General features: G+C 43.4%; 1 protein-coding gene across 1 annotated transcript in view; it reads right to left on the bottom strand.

Annotated features, from left to right (window-relative positions):
• MTOR (mechanistic target of rapamycin kinase) overlaps positions 1-21,310 on the bottom strand; it is a 110,924-nt gene that overhangs the window by 69,340 nt on the left and 20,274 nt on the right. The window contains exons 17-27 of the mRNA XM_074306285.1: positions 12,701-12,835; positions 12,021-12,150; positions 10,452-10,702; positions 8,401-8,487; positions 5,947-6,114; positions 5,181-5,293; positions 4,786-4,948; positions 4,361-4,453; positions 3,722-3,868; positions 1,642-1,784; positions 36-198 (exon numbers count right to left, since the gene is read on the bottom strand). Of these exons, the coding sequence (XP_074162386.1) occupies positions 36-198; positions 1,642-1,784; positions 3,722-3,868; positions 4,361-4,453; positions 4,786-4,948; positions 5,181-5,293; positions 5,947-6,114; positions 8,401-8,487; positions 10,452-10,702; positions 12,021-12,150; positions 12,701-12,835 (1,593 nt within the window). The remainder of the gene's footprint in view (positions 1-35; positions 199-1,641; positions 1,785-3,721; positions 3,869-4,360; positions 4,454-4,785; positions 4,949-5,180; positions 5,294-5,946; positions 6,115-8,400; positions 8,488-10,451; positions 10,703-12,020; positions 12,151-12,700; positions 12,836-21,310) is intronic.

The following is a 21,310-nucleotide window of genomic DNA, read 5'->3' as shown; positions in this document are numbered from 1 at the left end:
CTTAAAGTGCCCAGTGGGAAAGCATGGTCTCTCACCTTGTCACTGTGCTCCATGAACTCTGCCAAGTTGAGCAGGGTCTGCGTGACTTCAGCAATGTCCTGGGATGTCAGGGCCAGTTCAATGCTTCTGATGAGCTCATCCTGCTGGTCTTCATTCAGCTCAGACCAGCAAGACACAAAAGCAGCATTAAAAAGGTCCCTGGCAGGGAGAGAAAAGGGCATCAGAAAAATCTGTTCCAAGTTTATCTGCTCTTGGCCTGATGACAGGCAACGTGACAGGTTGGATACAAGGCTGATATATGTGGATGGAGAAGGGGGGAGGACTATTTCCCTTATCATTAGGTGAATCAATGAAGAGAGGGGAGAAAAGAGCTTCTAGTATATAGGCTGTGGTCTTTAAAGGAAATTCACAGAATTCTCAAGGGCCTGGAGGGACCTCAAGGTTTGGCTGTCAATTCCCAAATCCTGAGGATCAGGAAATGAGACATATTATCTGCTGCTATTTAAAAAAAAACACACACACAAAAAAACAGACAGAACCCTTGGATGGTTTCAAGCAAAGCAGCAGCCAGAACCAAGGAACCTGAGGTACCGGAATCAAAATCCAAACCCCCAGGATCCAAAAGTATCACTGAGCCCCTCTCCAGTGCCAGGCAGCTTCTTAGGAGGCCTTGGCAATTAGGAGACTTCTACTGGAAGTCTGAACTATCTACAACCCCAGGATGGGCCTGCTTCCTGCAGCTAGCCTCTAATCCTATCAGATAGGGCAGGGGCAGTGGTGGAGGACAGGAAGTGCTTCCAAAGTCTTAGGCCTTTTTCTGCAGCCAGTATGAGTGATTTACCCCTACCCCTTTCTGGCAATCAGTAAGAGATCTAAGAAGGGCATCTGAGTAACATTGAAGGACTCTGACGCAAAAGAATTTTGAATTTTGCAAAAAGATCACCAGGGATGAGGATGGATGGTAGAGGAATCAAATGAAAACATTCATTTGAAGAAAGAAGTCAGGAGAATGATGGTGACCTAAATAAGGGAAATAAGATTTCTTGAATCAAAGGTCTAGGATGGGAGTTAAGCCAGATGGGCTTATATGATACTGTGAGCAGCAAGGCAGTATGGGACATAAGCTAAGTCTGAAAAGCCTATATAACAGGGCCAAAGAATCCTCAGCAATTAATTATTTTTTAAGCCTCAGAATTATTTTTTAAGAGAGAAGAAACAAAGTCACTGTTCAGTAGCAGAGAACATACCCCAACTTCCAGGGGATGTGGTTAGTTATGACTCCTAAGAGACAGCAGTGAAAGCAGCCACTGAGAAGCAGGCAGTCCTGGCCCCAAAGAGTCCAGGGTGTGCCCACGCCCTGCCTCACAGGAGGGTCTGAACTGCTACACAAAGGGGGGAACAAGACCTCTGCTCCCCATCCTTGTTTCAGTCTGTTTGCCTTCTTTGTACCTGCCCCACCGGTGGAAAAATTCAGAAATGCTCCTCTCCTTAATCACCAACTTATTTCCATGGAAAAAGTCTAACTGTGAAAAAAAGGCCTCTGACATTTCATGTACAAGCTCTGAGTCCAAAGGGAGCCTTTTCCACTTTGTTCTTAACGTTCCACAAGGTGGGGAAGTCTCTCTTCCATGCCTGCCTTACCTCGCCATAGGGTTGTAGGCCTGAGCCAGGGCCCAGCAGGAGCGGAGGGATGGAGACGAGGAGTCCTTCAGCAATTCCAAGCTCAGCCGTCTCAGCCACTCTAGCCAGTCATCCTTGGAAACCCTCCTGGCTGCTCCCCAGGCCTAAAATGTCACAATCAGTCGCACAAAGTCATCAGTGTCAAATATGCACTCGTTTATTTAACAATGATTTCTGCCCTGGACTTGTAAAGCTACATCTTTTGTAATTAAACAGCCTATGGCTATAACTGCAAAATAGTAATAATGACTTACAATTTAAGTCAGAAGCAGCAACTGACTGGAATATACCATAATATAGTAAAAGTTAATTTTAAAAGACTGTTCTACATGAAAAGTCATGAAAATCAGCAATCTCTGACTGGTGGACAGGGAAGACCCAAAACAAGGATCTTCCAATGAGAATGCTAAGTTTTCTGCAGAATGAATTTGGAGATCATCTGTGGATCGATCGGTGTAAATCACCAGGCTAAGAGCACAGACCTGAGTTAGGCTGGCAGAGGCAGAAGCCAAAGCACTCTTGGGTCCTGGTCCCCTGCTACAGGGGAAAGCTGGGTCCCACCTACTAAATAGTGATCCTTATTATTGTTTATGTAACTCTTACCCCTTTTTTTGAGGGGGGGGGAGAGAGAAACACAGGATTTATTTTATTTTTTAAAAAGTTTTAATTTTTAATTTCAGTTTCAAATTTCTTCCCTGTCCTTTTCTGTTACCTCAGGAAGACAAGAAATATGAAACTCATTATACATATGAAGTTATACACAATTTATGTCCACATTAGTCATGTTGTGAGGGGAAAAAAAGCAGGAAAAATAATAGGAAAACACTACATTTTGATAGAGTTCATCAGTTCTTTCTCTGGAAATAGACAGCAGTTTTCATCATTAGCCTATGTATGGAGTGTGTGTGAGTGTGTGAGTGTGTACACACACTTGAACCAATATTCGTTATTCTTAAACCAAGATGAGTTACTTTTAAATCTCTACCCACAGGACAACTTGGAGACACCAGGGACCAGCGAACTGGGTGCCAAGCAGCCAAAGGGGCTCTGAGCCAGCTCTGAAGTAGCGTGGCCAGTTGCCTGGATGGAAGGTCAATGCCCCAGGCTGGATGACCATTTCTGACCTGCGCCCACGTCTGGGTCCCTGCTGTGGGAAGCTCATCTCTGCTCTATTCCATCAAGGTGTGTACCAGGTAGGGTTGCTTCCTGCAACCCTTCCAGATCTCCCAGTTTAGCAGATGGGAAGTCATCTGAGAAAAGTGAACAGCTTGTGGCCTAAGTCCCCTTCCTGACCTCTATATTAAGTCATGTCAAGGCTGGGTAAAATGGGAAAGGAGCAAACACAGGTGACCCTGCTGGTTAGACCTGCCACCATACAAGTGGCACAGGGGAATGCCAGTGACTAATGCAAAGTGCCGAAATGAACAACATAGTATATTCACTTAAAAGGTGACACAATAAACAGTGTTACATTTGGGTTCAACAGAGATGCTTCCTTCGAATTCCCCTCCAAAGTAACGTGCTATACAGGAAAAAACAACGGGCTGTGAGCTAGCTGGGTATGGGCCCAGCTCTAAACTCAGCGAGCCAGGAGGGGCTTGTGGCAGGCCCTGTCCATGTTCTCAGCCTCAGTTTCCTCTTCTGTAAATCTGGGCTCCGTGACTTCTGAGATCATCTCAGGCTCTAACTAGGACAAAGCTCTCAGGAGCAGCCCAGCCATGCCAGCCCTGACTTGAGTGTGGGGCCAACTTCTAATTCTATTCACTGGAGAAGCCAGGATGAATCTGCCACAATGCTCCCCTGTCGCAGCTCGGATGGCAGACATCCTATTCCAACTAAGATCTTTCCACACTTCCCCATTTTCCCCTCTTAAAATGAAAAGGCTGATAGTTCCAAACTGGGAAAAGAGCCAGGTGGGTACTCCTACTGTCCAGACTTTAATTCCCCACATGTGTCTCAGGGCAGCTTCTAGCACGCCAGTCCCAGACAGCACCAGGCCTGTCGGGCTCACTCTTGGCTCCGAGTCTGTCCACGTACCCACCTTCTGCAGGTTGATGGTGCTCACGTGCAGCTTCTTCATGGGCCCAGTCTCGACCGGCCCACTGGCCAAGGCGTCGCCCTGGTTGCTCCTCATCATTCGATGCTGATAAATTAAGGGATCTTCTTCCTCATCAGCTAGTGTGTAGCCCTGTAACCAGAGATGAACACAGAGATGGGGGTGCTTCTAGACTTTCCTAGAACTCCAAAGGGTCACTCTGTGCTCCCTCCTTCCTCTGGACGATGCCGTCCCCTGTTTACAATGGACAGTAAAAAGTTCGAGTTCTGCACAACTAGCCACCCGTCATTTGTTTATTTGGCAAGCCATTATTAGGTACTTTTAGGCCCTGGGATACAAAAACACTAAGAAAAATGTCTCTGTCCTCAAAGAGCTCCCATTCTAAGAGGTGAAGGATACACCAAACAACAGGCATGTATGAAGTGGATGCAAAGTAAGTGCCAGGGGAAAGGGCACTGGCCAGCCACCCATGCCAACAAAGATACCAAGAAGGGAAATGAAGGGAGATAGTATGAGAGCCAGCTGGATTAGCTATATTAATACTGCCAGCCAAGACCCTAAAAAAATAACAGAGAGAGAGAGAAAGATCTTGGGAAGTAGGAAAAAAGAGACAGATGAGCTCACCTTGACGATCCTACAAATGAGCACGTCGTAGCGCTGATGGTTGATTCTGTGTCTCACCAGCACTTTATTCACCATTGGGATAAAAATCTGGTACTACAACAGGAGGGAGAAAAGTTCAGAAAATACAATGAAGTCATAACTGTACGTAGAGGTTCAGTACATATATCTATGGATTTCAGAGGAAACATTGCTAAATATTAACAAAAGAGGCAAAAAAACCCCAGTTTTGTATTGGCTTATGTTTAAAGGCTGAATATGTATGTGGGGGGAGGGTGGGAGGAGAAGGGAGGAGAAAACCCTATAATTTGGGACTTTTTTGCCTAACCTTGCTAAAGGTAAAGTCTCTCCAAGCTGAGAGATAGTCAGCTTAAAACTCAACCAGGCCTAAAATGTCACAATCAGTGTTTCCGGGAAGCCTCCATTACCTTCTTCCCCAGCTGGAAGACAAGGGAAGACAATGTGTCCATGGCTGTGGAGCGCAGCTCTGGGCTCAGGTCCAGCGTCCGCACAATGGGGTGGATGATTCGGGATGCGTAATCAGTGAAATCCAGAGACTCGGTCAAGCGATCAACAGTCTCCAAGGCTGCCCTAAAAACAGTCCAGAGGGAGAAGTGCCTGAAAAACTGGGCTTCCTCCTCAGATCAGGCCACCTTGGGTGAAGTGGTCTGAACAATGGGTTCAGTGAGAGAGGAGAGTTTAAATTTAAATAAATCTGGGACACTTTAATACTACCGAAAGGGATAAATAAGTGGCCTGAGAACTTAGAAGGAACCATACAGCTTCATCTGTTGACTGTAAGAACCAAAAGGCAGCTGCTTACTTGCGTGCTGCTAAGGGAGCATCAGGAGCATCAAAGAGCTTCACAATCGGAGGCAAGAGCAAATGCAAGTAGTCATCCAGGTTGGCCCCAAACAGCTGGATCGCATTCAACAACTGGGAGAGGAGAACAAAAGGACTGTCAGTTACCAAGCCTTAGTGCGCTGCACTGAGCGAGAGGTGGGTGTGAAGGCACCCAGGCAGCAGAGGAGCCACAACCTATGATGGGAGCTGTGGGCCGGGCAAACGGGCCTTTCTTGCTCTCCCTGGATGTGTGTGCCCACTCCCTGAGCACATGCCGCCTAGGCAGAGGGCAGGGACAGCTCAGGGAAATGCTGGTTCGGGGAGAGACGACCCCATCGCCCTTATTCTCTCTCCCCGCTGCCCTGTTCTCTCCCCCACTGCCCCCATTATCTCCCTGGCTATGGCTTCTCAGGGAAGCAGCCCAGCTAGTTTTGTTCATAAGCAGGCCTCTAGTAATCCAATCTTTATTTGGGGGGGAAAGCCTGTGATTTCATCAACTCAGAGAAGCCCCAGATTAAACTCCCTCTGCTGAAACAAATCAGCCCTCCCAATAGAAATCACCGGCCCTGAGAGCCTTGCTACAGTCATAGAGCTGGAGCCTTTGACACAACTCTTGATGCCTTTTCTCCCCAGCTCCCCGATGCAGCCCCTCGGCTCCTTCCCCCACCTCCTCCCACGGCAGAGGTTTCTAAGCCGTGCCTTAGCAGGGTCCTGAGGGTCTCCTCGGGGACCTCTGGGCTGCTCACCTTGATGGAGACTGTGCGTCCAGGGCTGCTGTCATGCATGAAGAGCCGCAGCATGTGAGGAATCAGCTGGGGCAAGTAGAGCTTGAATTCACCACCCAGAGCGACCACAATCTGCTCAATAAGGAGGATGATTGTGCTCTGGATGGAGCTGTTCATGACCCAGAATTCCTACAGGGACAGAAGGGACGTGGGGATGATGTTAAAAGCCACTTCCAGCTGAATCACAAGCACAATCTGTAAGGGCAGGAACTTTGGAGAAATATACTTACGGCTCAGTATGACTGATTCAGTCCTACAACAAGGTGTTAACTCAGTGGAATTGATAAGACAATGGTTATCTAGTTTTACCCATACTTAGTATTTAATATAGTTCTATAAGATTGACACCTACGATGATGTAATTATAACAGAGTACATAAGAAACAACAAGGATTGGAGAGAGACATTGCATCTTTGTTCAGGCTCCTGAATTCCTCTATTGAAACCAAAACCTCCTCCCTCTGAAGGGCCTCCAGAAAGCTAGCCCGCCCCAGGTAAAAGAGACAGACTATGAAGGAGACAATAAAGACTTAGGACTTTATCCCTGACTATTCTTGTGGTGATTATTCTGTTGAAACCAAGGCTGGTCCCAAGATCTCCAGAAAGCTAACCAGGACATTACAACACCGCCCCCCCCACTCTCCCCTGTGGGTGGGCCAAACCCCTGGATGAATGGTGCTTGTGCAGACCAGAGCACGCCCCTCACAATCTCAGGCTACTCTGGTGTGATTTATTAAGGCCTTCAGCTACATGGTCGGGAAGCCCACAGAAGGACGACCAGAGGGACTGGCAGAGCCCAGAGAGGTTGCCAGGAGGAGTGTGACATCAGAAGGCGGCCTCGATGGGTCCGTGATAAATAAAAGAAAGCTATCTTAAAGAGGAGGCGGCCAAAAGAGACTGGCGCAGAGGGGTGCAGAAGAGCCCTTTCCGGGCAGGATTGCACAGAAAAAAGTTACAGGGAGATTCAGTGATGGAAGCGAGGCTGCTGCCTATGAATGGAGACAAAGCAGGTGGCAAGTCGGTCCTCATGGCCCTGAGTAACTGAGGACCCGCTGTCACCAAAAGCGCATTCAGCAGCTTATGGGAAAGGCACTGTGGAAATTAAGTTCTCATTATGAAGAGATCAAAAATGAAGAAGTCAGAAGGCCCCAAGGAAACTGCCTTCTCTTCATTTAAAAATAAAAGTGCCATGGGGAGAAAGCCCAGTCCTGCTCTGATCAATGGCTCACTGTTGACTTACTGGCTAACAGTTTATGTCTGCCTTCCACAGAGAAGGTTCATCGGTCCCCAGGGCTCTCTGCCCTGAGATACCAGGCTGGCCGGCCGCTGCCGCCAGATGTTAGCTGGCTGGCTGTGCACAAAGAGCCTTCTCTTCTCTGTCCAGGGGGAGCTCATTAAACACTCTGGACCCAGAACCACAGAATGGGATCCCTTTTGTACGTGCGCCACTCCAAGCAACACTCTGCAGGTGTGGGCCCCAACTCCCAAAGCGCCTGGTTTCAAAGCTTTGGATGAATAAATCAGTCAGAGATGACACTAGCTGCAGAGCCCCAATAATGCCCCCTTTTTTCTGATATTCCCCAGCAGTGCCCCTTGGGAGAGCCACACCCTTCTCAGCTACTTGGGCCTGCAGGAGTGCCTGATGCTGGCCTGGGGAGCTGAGGTCAGCAGCTTTCCTTTTAGCCCCAGGACTCCTTCCAAGCCAATTACATCAAGATTTGGTCTTGGGGGCAGGAACCAATCTTCTGGTGTTTTCCGAACAGAACACCCCTCAAAGCTACCTTCTGCATAGAAACATTTAAATTTTTCAGCAGAAGAAGGGAAGAAATCCTCCTTGCCATCAAACACACTGAGAAAGGCACTCAAGGCAATGGGAGGTCACCCGAGCAAGTTTCCTCCATCCTCTGAGCCACATTAACAATACTGAGCTGCCAATAGCTCATTTCTCCTCTGCCATGACTGCCATCACCTCTTCCTCTCTGGCCCTTCACAAGCTACAGGTCCCTGGCACAGCGCTGAGATAGCCCACGCTGTTACACCCCTGAAGTGGGAACTAACATAAACCACTACATCCTTTTCTTGCTATGTAACCCAAAGATTTCAGTCCTGGACACCGAGGACCAGGGACAAAATCACTCTTCTTTTTTTTTTCTTTTCTGAGGCTGGGGTTAAGTGACTTGCCCAGGGTCACACAGCTAGGAAGTGTTAAGTGTCTGAGACCAGATTTGAACTCGGGTCCTCCTGACTTCAGGGCTGGTGCTCTATCCACTGTGCCACCTAGCTGCCCCAAAATCACCCTTCTAAGCCTGGCTGAATATACTTTGGATCGACCATCAGGCTCATTACAAAGAGCCAGGGTGAAGAAGGGGCTCCTCTGATCTCCCCCACTGTGGCCGACTGCAAGACTTTACTCACTCTCATGAGGGTGACAATCTCGTCCATGTAAGGCCTGATGTGACTTCTCACGAAGGACACCAGCATCCCCAGCTGCTGGAACAGAAACTGAAAAGGAGATGTTAGCACCCGCCCAGCCCTCAAGGCTGACCCCCAAGGACCCAGACTTACAAACACTGGGCAGGGCGAGGCTTTTTGAGAACCATAAATACATTTGGTTTGTTCAACCCAATTTGCCATCATCCCAGTTTGGTAACTAGACAGTCCCCTGTGATCTGGAGACTGTTTATTTGCCACAAACTTTGCTTTTACTATCTCAGTAAAAATATCTTCTCTGCTTAAGCAATTTTTGTAAACATTACCAACCTGTTTGGAAGTTTGGGATTCTCTTTAAAAAAGAGGGGGAAATGATTAATTTATGTCTGGATGCTTCTAGAGGGTATGAGCAACCCAGTGAACAAGATTTTGGGAGGAAGGGAAAATGGTAGCTCCACTTAGGCTGGTGATGTTCCCTATTGCAGAGATCATGCAGACAGGAAGGATGAGGCTGATGAAGAGAGCAAGAAGGGCAGGTGGAGTCATAAAAGCCAAGCCCCTCCATCTTCTGCTACTGGGATCCCAGGCAGCCTCCCTAACCTTCAGTTCTCTCAGATTTGTGAAATGGGAAAAGCTCCCAGAATGCTCTAAGGAGCAAATGAGATCCTGGGTAGAGCTGTGCTGAAAAAATCATGAACTGTGATTCTAGGCTAAGACAGTATTATAGAAGGGAAGTAATGAGCCTTTCCAGCCTTTTGGAGTTGGGTTTTCACATCATTAACTCATTGCCATGAACAATGGAGAGTCTAAGAGTCAAGCATATCACTGCCTTCCAGTGTCAAACACAAGTGACTTTCCTATTGACTGTGCTTCAGTTTTCTTCACTAAAGCACAGAGAGATGCATCTAGCTTTCTAGTTTCACCAGGGCAAACAAAAGAACACTGATTTCATATATGGCTAATTAATTAGCCTGATGGAAGGCAGCAGCCTCAGGAAGGGGAAACAGAAATGAGTTCCAAGGAAGTTTGGGCAAATTTATGAATGACTGAGGGAGGGATTCTGGCTGGAATAAATGAAGCCCCCATGGCAAATGCTCTGGGTGGCTCCTGACAGCTTGGGTCTAGGCCAGAGGTTCTAGGCCTCTGATTCAATGCGCTGATTCCCATCTTCTGGGGAATTTTTTCACTTAAGGGTTGGGTGCTACCATCAGTGAGGCTGGTGGAAGCAAAACTCCCAACCTGTGTATTCTGACTGAATTTTCTTCACATGGGGATAATGGACTTTAGGTGGAGGCACACCAAAGCACTCTGGGAGATAGGGAGGTCAGGGAAAAGCAAATGATCATTAGAAGGAAGAGAGCCAGAGAGCACAGCCAGGCTCTGAGGAAGCTCCTGGTTTGTGGAGGTGTAGCAACATGGCGTCCCCAACAGGCAATGGTCCAGAGAGGACCCTCAACTCTCTCCCCCCCTTGACTTCTCTTTAATATTTTTCAACTGAAAATTAAGATTTTTTGGGAAAATGTTGAGGGAACTCTTCACTACAATTCCTCTCTGGCCTTGAGGGGGGACAAATGGCTGAGGAATTCCACCTCCTCTTTCCAAGTTATTTCCTCAACAGAGAGGAGTTCCTCCATCTGCCACCTGCCTGCTCTTCAATTGGCCTGAGAGTGAAGGGGACGGGCCTATATGGGCCACCTCTGAACAGCTCTCCCAGAGCCCTGACCACCGGCCCCCGACAAAGTACCAAAGCAGGGAAGTAGTACTGGGCTGGGAGAAAGCATGGACACCTCACTGGGAAGCAGGGGACGACCACCCTGGGAATGTCACCTCAACAAGAGGAGGAGGACCCACTGTACCTCGTCCAGTACGTTGAGATGACCAACAGGACTGAGCCCATGCAGGTGGCAGGGCAGACCCCGAGGCCATGTGAGCCGGAGAACAGGCCAAGAAACCTCACTCAGTGGCCGGAGGGTCTGACATCAGATGTAGAGAGGTGCTTGGGGGGGAGGGAGGGAGGGATCCCCTGGCCTACTTACTTCCCGAATGGCAGCATCACAGACCCGGATCACGTTAAGGAACGTGGGCATAACCTGCGGCAGGAACTGGACACACTTGAGTCCCAGGGATTTGAAGATAAAGGTGATGGCCTGAACGACCATGGTGTGATGGTGGGAAAGGGACTGGTCTCGGAAGATCCTCATCAGAGCCACCATCGACACGGCTGGGTAGAACTCATCGAGAGGCAGGTTCCCCATGTTCACCAGCATTTCACTGGTGCTATAGTCGGCTGGGACAAAGTCAGAGAGAGGGCATCTCAACACCACATACGGCTGACTTTGGGGAGGGGAAACACTGCAAGCTGCCCCTTCTCACACTTTCCTTCCTGTCCAGCATCCTGAAGAATACAGTGGTGCTAGGAACCATCCCCATGGAACAACCACTCCAGGGCCTTTCTCCATTGCTCAAACAGACCCTCCAAGTCTGCTTTGTGGATTATGGTCCTTACAATGGTATGCATCTGACTTAACTTCTTACGGTTATTGTTCACATTTTAGCAGCTGAAGAGACCAATAAAAATAACTACTCTCCCAAATGAAAGTAATTGAAATTTAGTGGATTCATTTAAGCAAACATCTGTTCAACAGCTGCTTGGCCCTCAAAGCCCTGGGGAATTCAGCTGAGTTAATAGAAAATTATACCTGACCAGAAAAATCAGGATTTTAAGGAGAAGGCCTATGATTTAACAGGGTCCTGAGAGGAATAGGACATAAGCTGGCAGGAAGATGAGGGATTGAGGGCGGATGTGAGCAAGAAAGCAGACCCTGAGCTTTCTCTTTCCAATGATGTGGATCTGCCAAGAAGCCAACAGTACTAGATCACTTACTGAAGCTTCTTTCTGGGCCAGGGAAGGAAGTAGGAGATTTAATCTCTTCAACAATAAAGCTAATAAATAAAGGCCTGTTTCACTGATGAGGAATGGATCCCTGAAGCGGCTGTCAAAGGCAAGGACAAATATCGCCCACTGTGAAGACAAAAATACCCTTGCAAAAGGCTGTGAAGGCTAATGGATCTAGTGTTTAGAGGAAACAGTGGTTTTCTGGGGAAATCTAAGGACAAATCTATCTTTCAAAAAGGAGAACAAATTCTGAACTCTACCTCCCAGGAGTGTTGTGAAAATGAATTATTTCAAAGAAACATTGGAAAAGAATAAGATATCAACATCTTTCTCCCTCCCATACCCGCTGTGAGAATTAGGAATGAAAACATCATATGAATCTCAAAGCCCCAGAAAAAACAACGAACCTAGAGAAAGAGGAGAGAAAGAACCCTTTCTCCCCCTCCCAGGGAGGCTGGGGTTGTTTCTTCACTCTCCCCTTCTACCTCCCTGGGGCCTTGCTGAGAACAAGCACTCAATAGCTAGTTGTTTAATGAATGAATGCATACTCTGACTTGCCAGAAAACAGAAAATTTCATTGAATACTAGGTAAAACTGACTTTTCATTCAAAAATAACTAAATGCTCTAATATTTCTGAGGATCAGAGGACATCCTGCCTAAGCTTCAAAGTTCAGGGACCTGGAAGGCTCAAACTTCCCCTTCACTTACAGGAATCCTGGCTGGATTTGGATTCAGATAAACTGACGGCAGAAGCATCCCGAGACTGATCAATCATACCGATGTTCACTTTGTGCTTGTAGGGATCTAAAGCACCCAAGAGCCCCAAAACTCGGATAGCCTGTGTGAGGAAGGGGAAAAGCAAATTAGCCCCAAGCCTGCAGTTGCCAGATACAACCCAATGCCTTCCTCTGCCCTGACATTCTTTTTAGGTCCTTACAAATGACATCCTTTCTTGGGCAGTGAGGGTATGTGTGGATATGGAGCTGGACTTAAGAGTCAGAAAACCCCATCTCAGAAACTTACCAGCTGTATGACTCCAGGTAAAGCACTTCACCTGAGCCTCAACTTAGTCATCTGGAAAAAGGTTCACATTTGGAGCACTTGTGAGGATTTATTTCAAGTGCTTTATAAACCTTCTCATCATTCTGATGGGCTGCATGCAGCTGCAGCACGAGGCCCGGGGACAAGTCACAACCTCTGTGAAATTTGGTTTCCTTGTCTAGTAAATGGAAGGGGGAGGATGTGTGGACCAGATGGCCTCTGAGGCTCTGCTCTAAATCTGGGTTCCTGTGATCACACAAAGAAGGCTGATCGCAAGAAAGCATGACACTTGAAATTTTTTTCTCTCTTCCATTGTCATACTAAGCTAAGTTACTTCAGCTTCCTACCTCCCTCCGGGTACCCTGGTTCTGCTCGGTCTTCAGAAAGTTCAGCAGCACCTCCAATAAGGTTGGGTATTTCCTATAGGGCTCCACCACATAGCCCGTGCTGGCCACCAGTTGCCCCAGGGTCCAGAGGGCCACCTGGAACAGAAGCAAAAACCAACAAGTCAAATCTTTGGAGAACTAATAGGAAAGAGAAAACATCAATGACTTCTGTCAGAAGCTATGCCTAAAGCAGTTTTCCTATAACAGAAAATAGTTTTTTTCTAAACCAGAAAAGAGTTTTCTATATAGCATTCCTGTTTGGCTTTCTGGCGATCTTGGTGCAGCCTTCTTTTCAGCAGAGCCTTGGTCTCAATGAGGGAAGTGCAGGAGGCCAGCCACTACAGTGGTGAGCCGAAGTGAATCTGTCTCTGAGGCCCTGCCGGCTGTTATATACTCTCTTATAATTACATTATAGTAGGTGTGAATCTTGTAGAACTACATTAAGTGCTAAGTATATGTACTGAACTAGAGAACTATTAATCACTAGGCTAAACTAGATAACCATTTAAAAAATTTTTTTTTTCACTTATTAATTTTATAATTACAATCCTTCTTGATAATACATATGCATGAGTAATTTTTTTTTTTTTTTTACAACATTATCCCTTGTATTCACTTTTCCAAATTTTCCCCTCCCTCCCTCCACTCCCTCCCCCAGGTGATAGGCAATCCCATACATATCGAATGTGTTACAGTATAACCTAGATACAATACATGTGTGCAAAACCAAACTTCCATTGCATGGTGAGAATTGGATTCCAAAGGGTAACCATTGTTTTATCAATTCCAATTCTTAGCTTGTAAGAATCCTTAAGTACAAGAGTCCAGCCCATAACAGTTCTAAGTTTGGGAAAGTTAAATAACTGGCTAACCACAAACTTGTACCAGACAAGGAAGCAACATACTTGGATTTTCTCTCATTCCTGGGATTAAAAAGCTTTTCTAGAAAGATCTGAGATCTGCTTCTACAATCTTAAAAACTAGTAAGGGAAGATAAGCTATGGTTAAATCAGGCTCAGTAGAGAAAGGTACTGGGAAGTGATTTAAACATTGGATAATTATTACTGTTCTGTGGAAAATGATGAGCAGGATGTTCCCAGAAAAACCTGGAAAATTCTCCATGAACTCAAGCTAAGTGAAATGTACTGTGTATCAGCAATAAGATTATATGATGTTCAACTGATGTGCTCGGTTCTTTTCAATAATGAGGTGATTCAAGGCAATTCCAACAGACTTGTGATGGAAAGAGCCATTCACATCCAGAGAAAGGACTATGGAGACTGAATGTAGATCAAAGCATAACATTTTCATTTTGTTGTTGTTTGCTTGTAGTTTTTCTCGTGGTTTTTGTTTTTTTTTTTCCCTTTTGATCTGGTTTTTCTTGTGTATGATGAATATGGAAATAGTTTATTAGAAATGCACATGTTTAACCTATGTTGGATTGTTTGCCATCTAGGGGAGAGGGAAGGAGGGAGATGGAGAAAAAATTGGAACACAAAGTTTGGCAGAGGTGAATGCTAAAAATTATCTTTGCATGTATTTGGAAAAATAAAATGCTATTATTAAAAAAATAAAAAAAGAAATGTACTGTGTACAAAGTAAAATGTGAAAAACTGGGAAGGTCATCCAGATCTAATTCAATCCAAACCAATTCAACAAGCATTTATTAAAAACCTAATATATGGGGGGGCGGAGCCAAGATGGCGGAGAGGAAACACACAACTCAGTGAACGTCCTCACTCCCTCACAACCAATTAGATAAATTAAGTCTCAAAATTAGCTCAGGACTGATAGATACCACAAGGACTGGAAGCACGACTTACCAGCTGAAGAGAATCTGGAGTTTCAAAAGGAAAGGTCAGTTCTCAGGGGAGGAATAAGAAAGACCAGCACAGACGGTGGGGTAGGGGCACACTGCGCCCATTGCGCTGGGAGGGGCTCTGGGATCAGAGAAGCCACTGAGGTAAAGGAATCTGGCACAGGCTGTTAGCTCTTCTCTGCTAATTATTTAGCAGTTCAGAAGAGAAAGCCAAAATATTTTAAAACTCAGATTAGATTTCCCCCCCCCCCCACCCTGGGGGTGACTCGGCACCAGGGGGTGTGGCCTCAGCTACCTCCTGAGAATAGTTAAGAGACTGACAAGTGGGTGGATACGGCCCAAGGCAACACACACTGCCTAGCTTAGCTGGAGGGAGTGGAACTCAGCTCCAGGAAGTCCCAGAGAAGCGGAACCTTTGAACTAGGGACCGCGGTTTCTGGCAGACACTTCCAGTTTGAGCGCAGGGGCTTCTTACGTCACCTGCTGCAGACACCCACTCCCCACCCGGACCCATAGGCTGAGCTTCCTGCAGTCTTCACTATTCTACGCCCTCGAAGCACAGCAGTGCTAATCACCTCTGAGGCACTCCCAGGGAGAGGGTGGGGAACTCTCTCCCAGAGCTCTCTCTTAGCTCAGGCTCAGGAGCCGCTGCATCCATCCGGTCTGGGAGGAAGCTGGTAAAGAAGTAAATAATTTCCTACCCCAGGGACAGACCCCAAAAGATTTTTTTTAAGTATGAGCAAAAAAGCTAGAAAAACCATAGATTCCTTCTATACAGAGAAAGAGCGGGTGTCCAACCCCGAGGAAGTTGACAGCAGAGAATCAGATAACAACCTAAAGGGGAACGATTCCTGCCCCCCATCACATAACTCTCTCCTAGAAGAAGCTCTTAAGAAATTGAGGGAGATCGAAGAAAAATGGGGAAAAGAACGGGAAGTTATGATAGAGAATAACAATGTCCTGAAATTGGAGTTGGAAAAAATAAAGAATTCACAGGAGATGCAGGGAAACAAAATTAGTGAATTAGAAAAGGTTAAAAAAACACAGGAAAGTAGGATTTCTGAATTGGAAAAGATAAAAAAGTCTCAAGAAAATAGAATTTCTGAATTGGAAAAAGAAAATAATTCTCAAAAAAAAAAATTAGGGAAATGGAAAAAAACTCAATAGAGCAAAATAATTCATTTAAAAACGAAATTGGGCATTTACAAAAAGAACTAAAAACTGTGAAAGAAGAAAATAACTCCTTAAAAGTCAGGATGGAACAAATAGAAATGAATGATTCACAGAGAACCCAAGAATCAGTCAAACAAAACAAAAAAAATGAGAAGCTGGAGAACAACGTCAAATACTTACTGGGAAAATCTATAGACCTGGAAAATAGATCTAGGAGAGATAATCTGCGGATTATTGGACTTCCAGAAAACTATGACCAAAAAAAGAGCCTAGATTCTATTTTACAGGAAATTATCAAAGAGAACTGTCCAGAGATAATAGAAACAGAAGGGAAAGTAGATGTGGAAAGAATTCATCGAACTCCTTCTGAAATAGACCCTAAAAAAAGAACACCACGGAATATTGTGGCTAAGCTGCAGAATTACCACCCAAAGGAGAAAATCCTGCAAGCAGAAAAAAACAATTTAAATACCAAGGTGCCACAATAAGGGTCACCCAAGATCTGGCTGCCTCCACATTAAAAGATAGAAGGGCCTGGAACCTGATATTCCGAAAGGCAAAAGATCAAGGACTGCAACCAAGAATGAACTACCCAGCTAAGTTTAGCATCTTTTTCCATGGAAGAAGATGGTCATTCAATGAAACAGAGGAATTCTATATGTTTCTAAGAAAAAAACCAGACTTAAACAAAAAATTTGATCTACATCCACAAGACTGAAGAGAAACAGAAAAAGGTACACAGAACCCTTGAGAACTGTAACTTTGTTGTGGGTATATAAAAAATACTCAAGGATAATTTGATTTTACTGATATAAAAGAAAAAAAGGGGGGTGTGGTAAAGGGAAGGAGGTCGGTTCAGAAAAAGGGGAAGGAGTGATAAAAAGAGGGAAACTACATCCCAGGAAGAGACATAGAAAATACACCATATCTGAGGGAACTTAGTGAGGGGGAGAATCATTGTGTGAATCTTACTCTCATCAGAAGAGGCTCAAAGAGTAAATAATTAACATATTTGTTTTTCAGAGAATTTTCTCTCACCTCATTAAAAGGGGGGAGAGGAAAAGGGGAAAGGAAAAGGAGAATAAGTGAAGGGACTTGCAGGGAGGGGGGAGGGATCCTAAAAAAAAAAAAAAAAAAAAAAAAAAGAGGGAGGGTTGCGCGTCACAAGGGGGGTCTGTAAATTAAATATCAGGGAGGGGGATCAGGGGGGTCAAGGGAAAAAAGTATAATCTGGGGATAATACGATGGCAGGAAATACAGAATTAGTAATTTTAACTGTAAATGTAAATGGGATGAACGATCCCATCAAACGGAGACGGATAGCAGATTGGATCAAAAAGCAGAACCCTACAATATGTTGTCTACAGGAAACACACTTAAAGCAGGGAGATACATACAGAGTAAAGGTAAAAGGTTGGAACAGAGCTTATTATGCTTCAGGTAAAGCCAAAAAAGCAGGGGTAGCTATCCTTATCTCAGATCAAGCAAAAGCAGAAGTTGATCTAATTAAAAGAGACAAGGAAGGAAAAGGTAGCATAAATAATGAAGCCATATCAATACTAAACATATATGCACCAAGTGGTATAGCATCTAACTTTCTAAAGGAAAAGTTAAGAGAACTGCAAGAAGAAATAGACAGTAAAACTATAATAGTGGGAGATCTCAACCTTGCACTCTCAGATTTAGACAAATCAAACCACAAAACAAACAAGAAAGAAATTAAAAAAGTAAATAGAACATTAGAAAAACTAGGTATGATAGACCTTTGGAGAAAACTGAATGGCAATAGGAAGGAATATACTTTCTTCTCAGCAGTTCATGGATCCTATACAAAAATTGACCATATATTAGGACATAAAGATCTCAAAATTAAATGTAGGAAGGCAGAAATAATAAATGCCTTCTTCTCAGATCACAATGCAATAAAAGCTACATTCAGTAAAAAGTTAGGGGTAAATAGACCAAAAAGTAATTGGAAACTGAATAATCTCATATTAAAGAATGACTGGGTGAAAGAGCAAATTATAGAAACAATTAACAATTTCACCCAAGATAATGATAATGATGAGACATCATATCAAAATCTTTGGGATGCAGCTAAAGCAGTAATAAGGGGAAATTTTATATCTTTAGAGGCTTATTTGAAGAAAATTGAGAAAGAGAAGATTAACGAATTGGGCTTACAACTTAAAAGGCTAGAAAAAGACCAAATTATAAACCCCCAACCAAAAATTAAACTCGAAATACAAAAATTAAAAGGAGAAATCAATAAAATTGAAAGTAAAAAAACTATTGAATTAATAAATAAAACCAAGAGTTGGTTTTATGAAAAAGCCAATAAAATAGATAAACCTTTGGTAAATTTGATCAAAAAAAAGAAAGAGGAAAATCAAATTGATAGTCTTACAAATGAAAAGGGGGATCTTTCCACCAATGAAGAGGAAATTAGAGAAATAATAAGGAGTTACTTTGCCCAACTTTATGCCAATAAATTTGATAACTTAAGTGAAATGGATGACTTTCTCCAAAAATATAGGCTCCCTAGATTAACAGAGGAGGAGATAAATTGCTTAAATAGTCCCATTTCAGAAAAAGAAATAGAACAAGCTATTAATCAACTCCCCAGGAAAAAATCCCCAGGGCCAGATGGATTCACATGTGAATTCTACCAAACATTTAAAGAACAATTAGCCCCAATGTTATATAAATTATTTGAAAAAATAGGGGATGAAGGAGTCCTACCAAACTCCTTTTATGACACAGACATGGTACTGATACCTAAACCTGGTAGATCGAAAACTGAGAAAGAAAATTATAGACCAATCTCCTTAATGAATATTGATGCTAAAATCTTAAATAAGATATTAGCAAAAAGACTTCAGAAAATCATCTCCAAGATAATACACTATGATCAAGTAGGATTTATTCCAGGAATGCAGGGCTGGTTTAATATTAGGAAAACTATTAATATAATTGACCATATTAATAATCAAATTAATAAGAACCATATGATCATCTCAATAGATGCAGAAAAAGCATTTGACAAAATCCAACATCCATTCCTACTAAAAACTCTTGAGAGTATAGGAATAAATGGATTATTCCTTAGAATAATCAGGAGTATATATTTAAGACCGTCAGTAAGCATAATATGCAATAGAAATAAACTGCAACCTTTCCCAGTAAGATCAGGAGTGAAACAAGGTTGCCCACTATCACCATTACTATTCAATATAGTACTAGAAACGCTAGCCTCGGCAATAAGAGCCGAGAAAGAGATTCAAGGAATTAGAGTAGGAAATGAGGAAATCAAACTATCACTTTTTGCAGATGACATGATGGTATACTTAGAGAACCCCAAAGACTCTGCTAAAAAGCTACTAGAAATAATTCAAAATTTCAGCAAAGTGGCAGGATACAAAATAAATCCACATAAATCCTCGGCATTTTTATATATCACTAACAAAATGCAACAGCAAGAGATACAAAGAGAAATTCCATTCCAAACAAATGTTGAGAGTATAAAATATTTGGGAATCCATCTACCAAAGAAAAGTCAGGAATTATATGAGAAAAATTACAAAACACTTGCCACAAAAATAAAATCAGATTTAAATAATTGGAAAGACATTCAGTGCTCTTGGATAGGCCGAGCGAATATAATAAAGATGACAATACTCCCCAAACTAATCTATTTATTTAGTGCTATACCAATCAGACTCCCAAGAAACTATTTTAATGACCTAGAAAAAATAACAACAAAATTCATATGGAAGAATAAAAGGTCAAGAATTGCAAGGGAACTAATGAAAAAAAACTCAGAGGAAGGTGGTCTAAGTGTACCTGATCTAAAGCTATATTATATAGCAGCAGTCACCAAAACCATTTGGTATTGGCTACAAAATAGACCGGTAGATCAGTGGAACAGATTAGATACAAAGGACAAAAAAGGGTACATCTATAGCAATCTAATCTTTGACAAACCCAAAGATTCCAACATTAGGGATAAAAATTCATTATTCGGAAAAAACTGTTGGGAAAACTGGAAATTAGTATGGCAGAAATTAGATATGGATCCACACTTAACACCATATACCAAGATAAGATCAAAATGGGTCCATGATTTAGGCATAAAGAGGGAGATAATAAATAGATTAGAGGAACAGAGGATAATCTACCTCTCAGACTTGTGGAGGAGGAAGGAATTTACGACCAGAGGAGAACTAGAGATCATTATTGATCACAAAATAGAAGATTTTGATTACATCAAACTAAAAAGTTTCTGTACAAATAATACTAATGCAAACAAGATTAGAAGGGAAATAACAAATTGGGAAAATATTTTTAAAAACAAAGGTTCTGACAAAGGTCTCATTTCCAAAATATATAGAGAACTGACCCAAATTTATAAGAAACCGAACCATTCTCCAATTGATAAATGGTCAAGGGATATGAACAGACAATTCTCAGAGGAAGAAATTGAAACTATATCCACTCACATGAAAGAGTGTTCCAAATCACTACTGATCAGAGAAATGCAAATTAAGACCACTCTGAGATACCACTACACACCTGTCAGATTGGCTAAGATGACAGGAACAAATAATGACAAATGTTGGAGGGGATGTGGGGAAACTGGGACACTAATACATTGCTGGTGGAGTTGTGAAAGAATCCAGCCATTCTGGAGAGCAATCTGGAATTATGCCCAAAAAGTTATCAAACTGTGCATACCCTTTGACCCAGCAGCGCTACTACTGGGATTATATCCCAAAGAAATACTAAAGAGCGGAAAGAGACATATATGTGCCAAAATGTTTGTGGCAGCTCTTTTTGTTGTAGCTAGAAACTGGAGGATGAATGGATGTCCATCAGTTGGAGAATGGTTGGGTAAATTGTGGTATATGAAGGTTATGGAATATTATTGCTCGGTAAGAAATGACCAGCAGGAGGAATACAGAGAGGCCTGGAGAGACTTAAATCAACTGATGCTGAGTGAAATGAGCAGAACCAGAAGATCACTGTACACTTCAACAACAATGCTGTATGAGGATGTATTCTGATGGAAGTGGAAATCTTCAACATAAAGAAGATCCAACTCACTTCCAGTTGATCAATGATGGACAGAGGTAGCTGCACCCAGAGAAGAAACACTGGGAGGGGAATGAAAATTGTTAGCACTAATATCTGTCTGCCCAGGTTGCATGTACCTTCGGATTCTAATGTTTATTGTGCAACAAGAAAGTGATATTCGCACACATGTATTGTACCTAGACTATATTGTAACACATGTAAAATGTATGGTATTGCCTGTCGTCGGGGGGAGGGAATAGAGGGAGGGGGGGTAAATTGGAAAAATGAATACAAGGGATAATATTATAAAATATATATATATATATATAATTAAAAAAAAATATCAATAAAAAAAAAAAAAAAAAAAAAAAACCTAATATATGAAAGTCTTTGGGAATAAAGCACCAAAGTCCCTGCTTAATCTGGAAAGAGACAGGTATAGACAGACTTATCCGAGGAGAGAGGGAGCAAGCACTGACAACTAAAGGAATCAGGGAAGGTCACCT

Source organism: Sminthopsis crassicaudata, chromosome 3 (genome assembly GCF_048593235.1).
Source record: "Sminthopsis crassicaudata isolate SCR6 chromosome 3, ASM4859323v1, whole genome shotgun sequence".
In the NCBI taxonomy this organism is placed as follows: Eukaryota; Metazoa; Chordata; class Mammalia; order Dasyuromorphia; family Dasyuridae; genus Sminthopsis; species Sminthopsis crassicaudata.
This window is presented reverse-complemented; position numbering and strand designations above follow the sequence as displayed.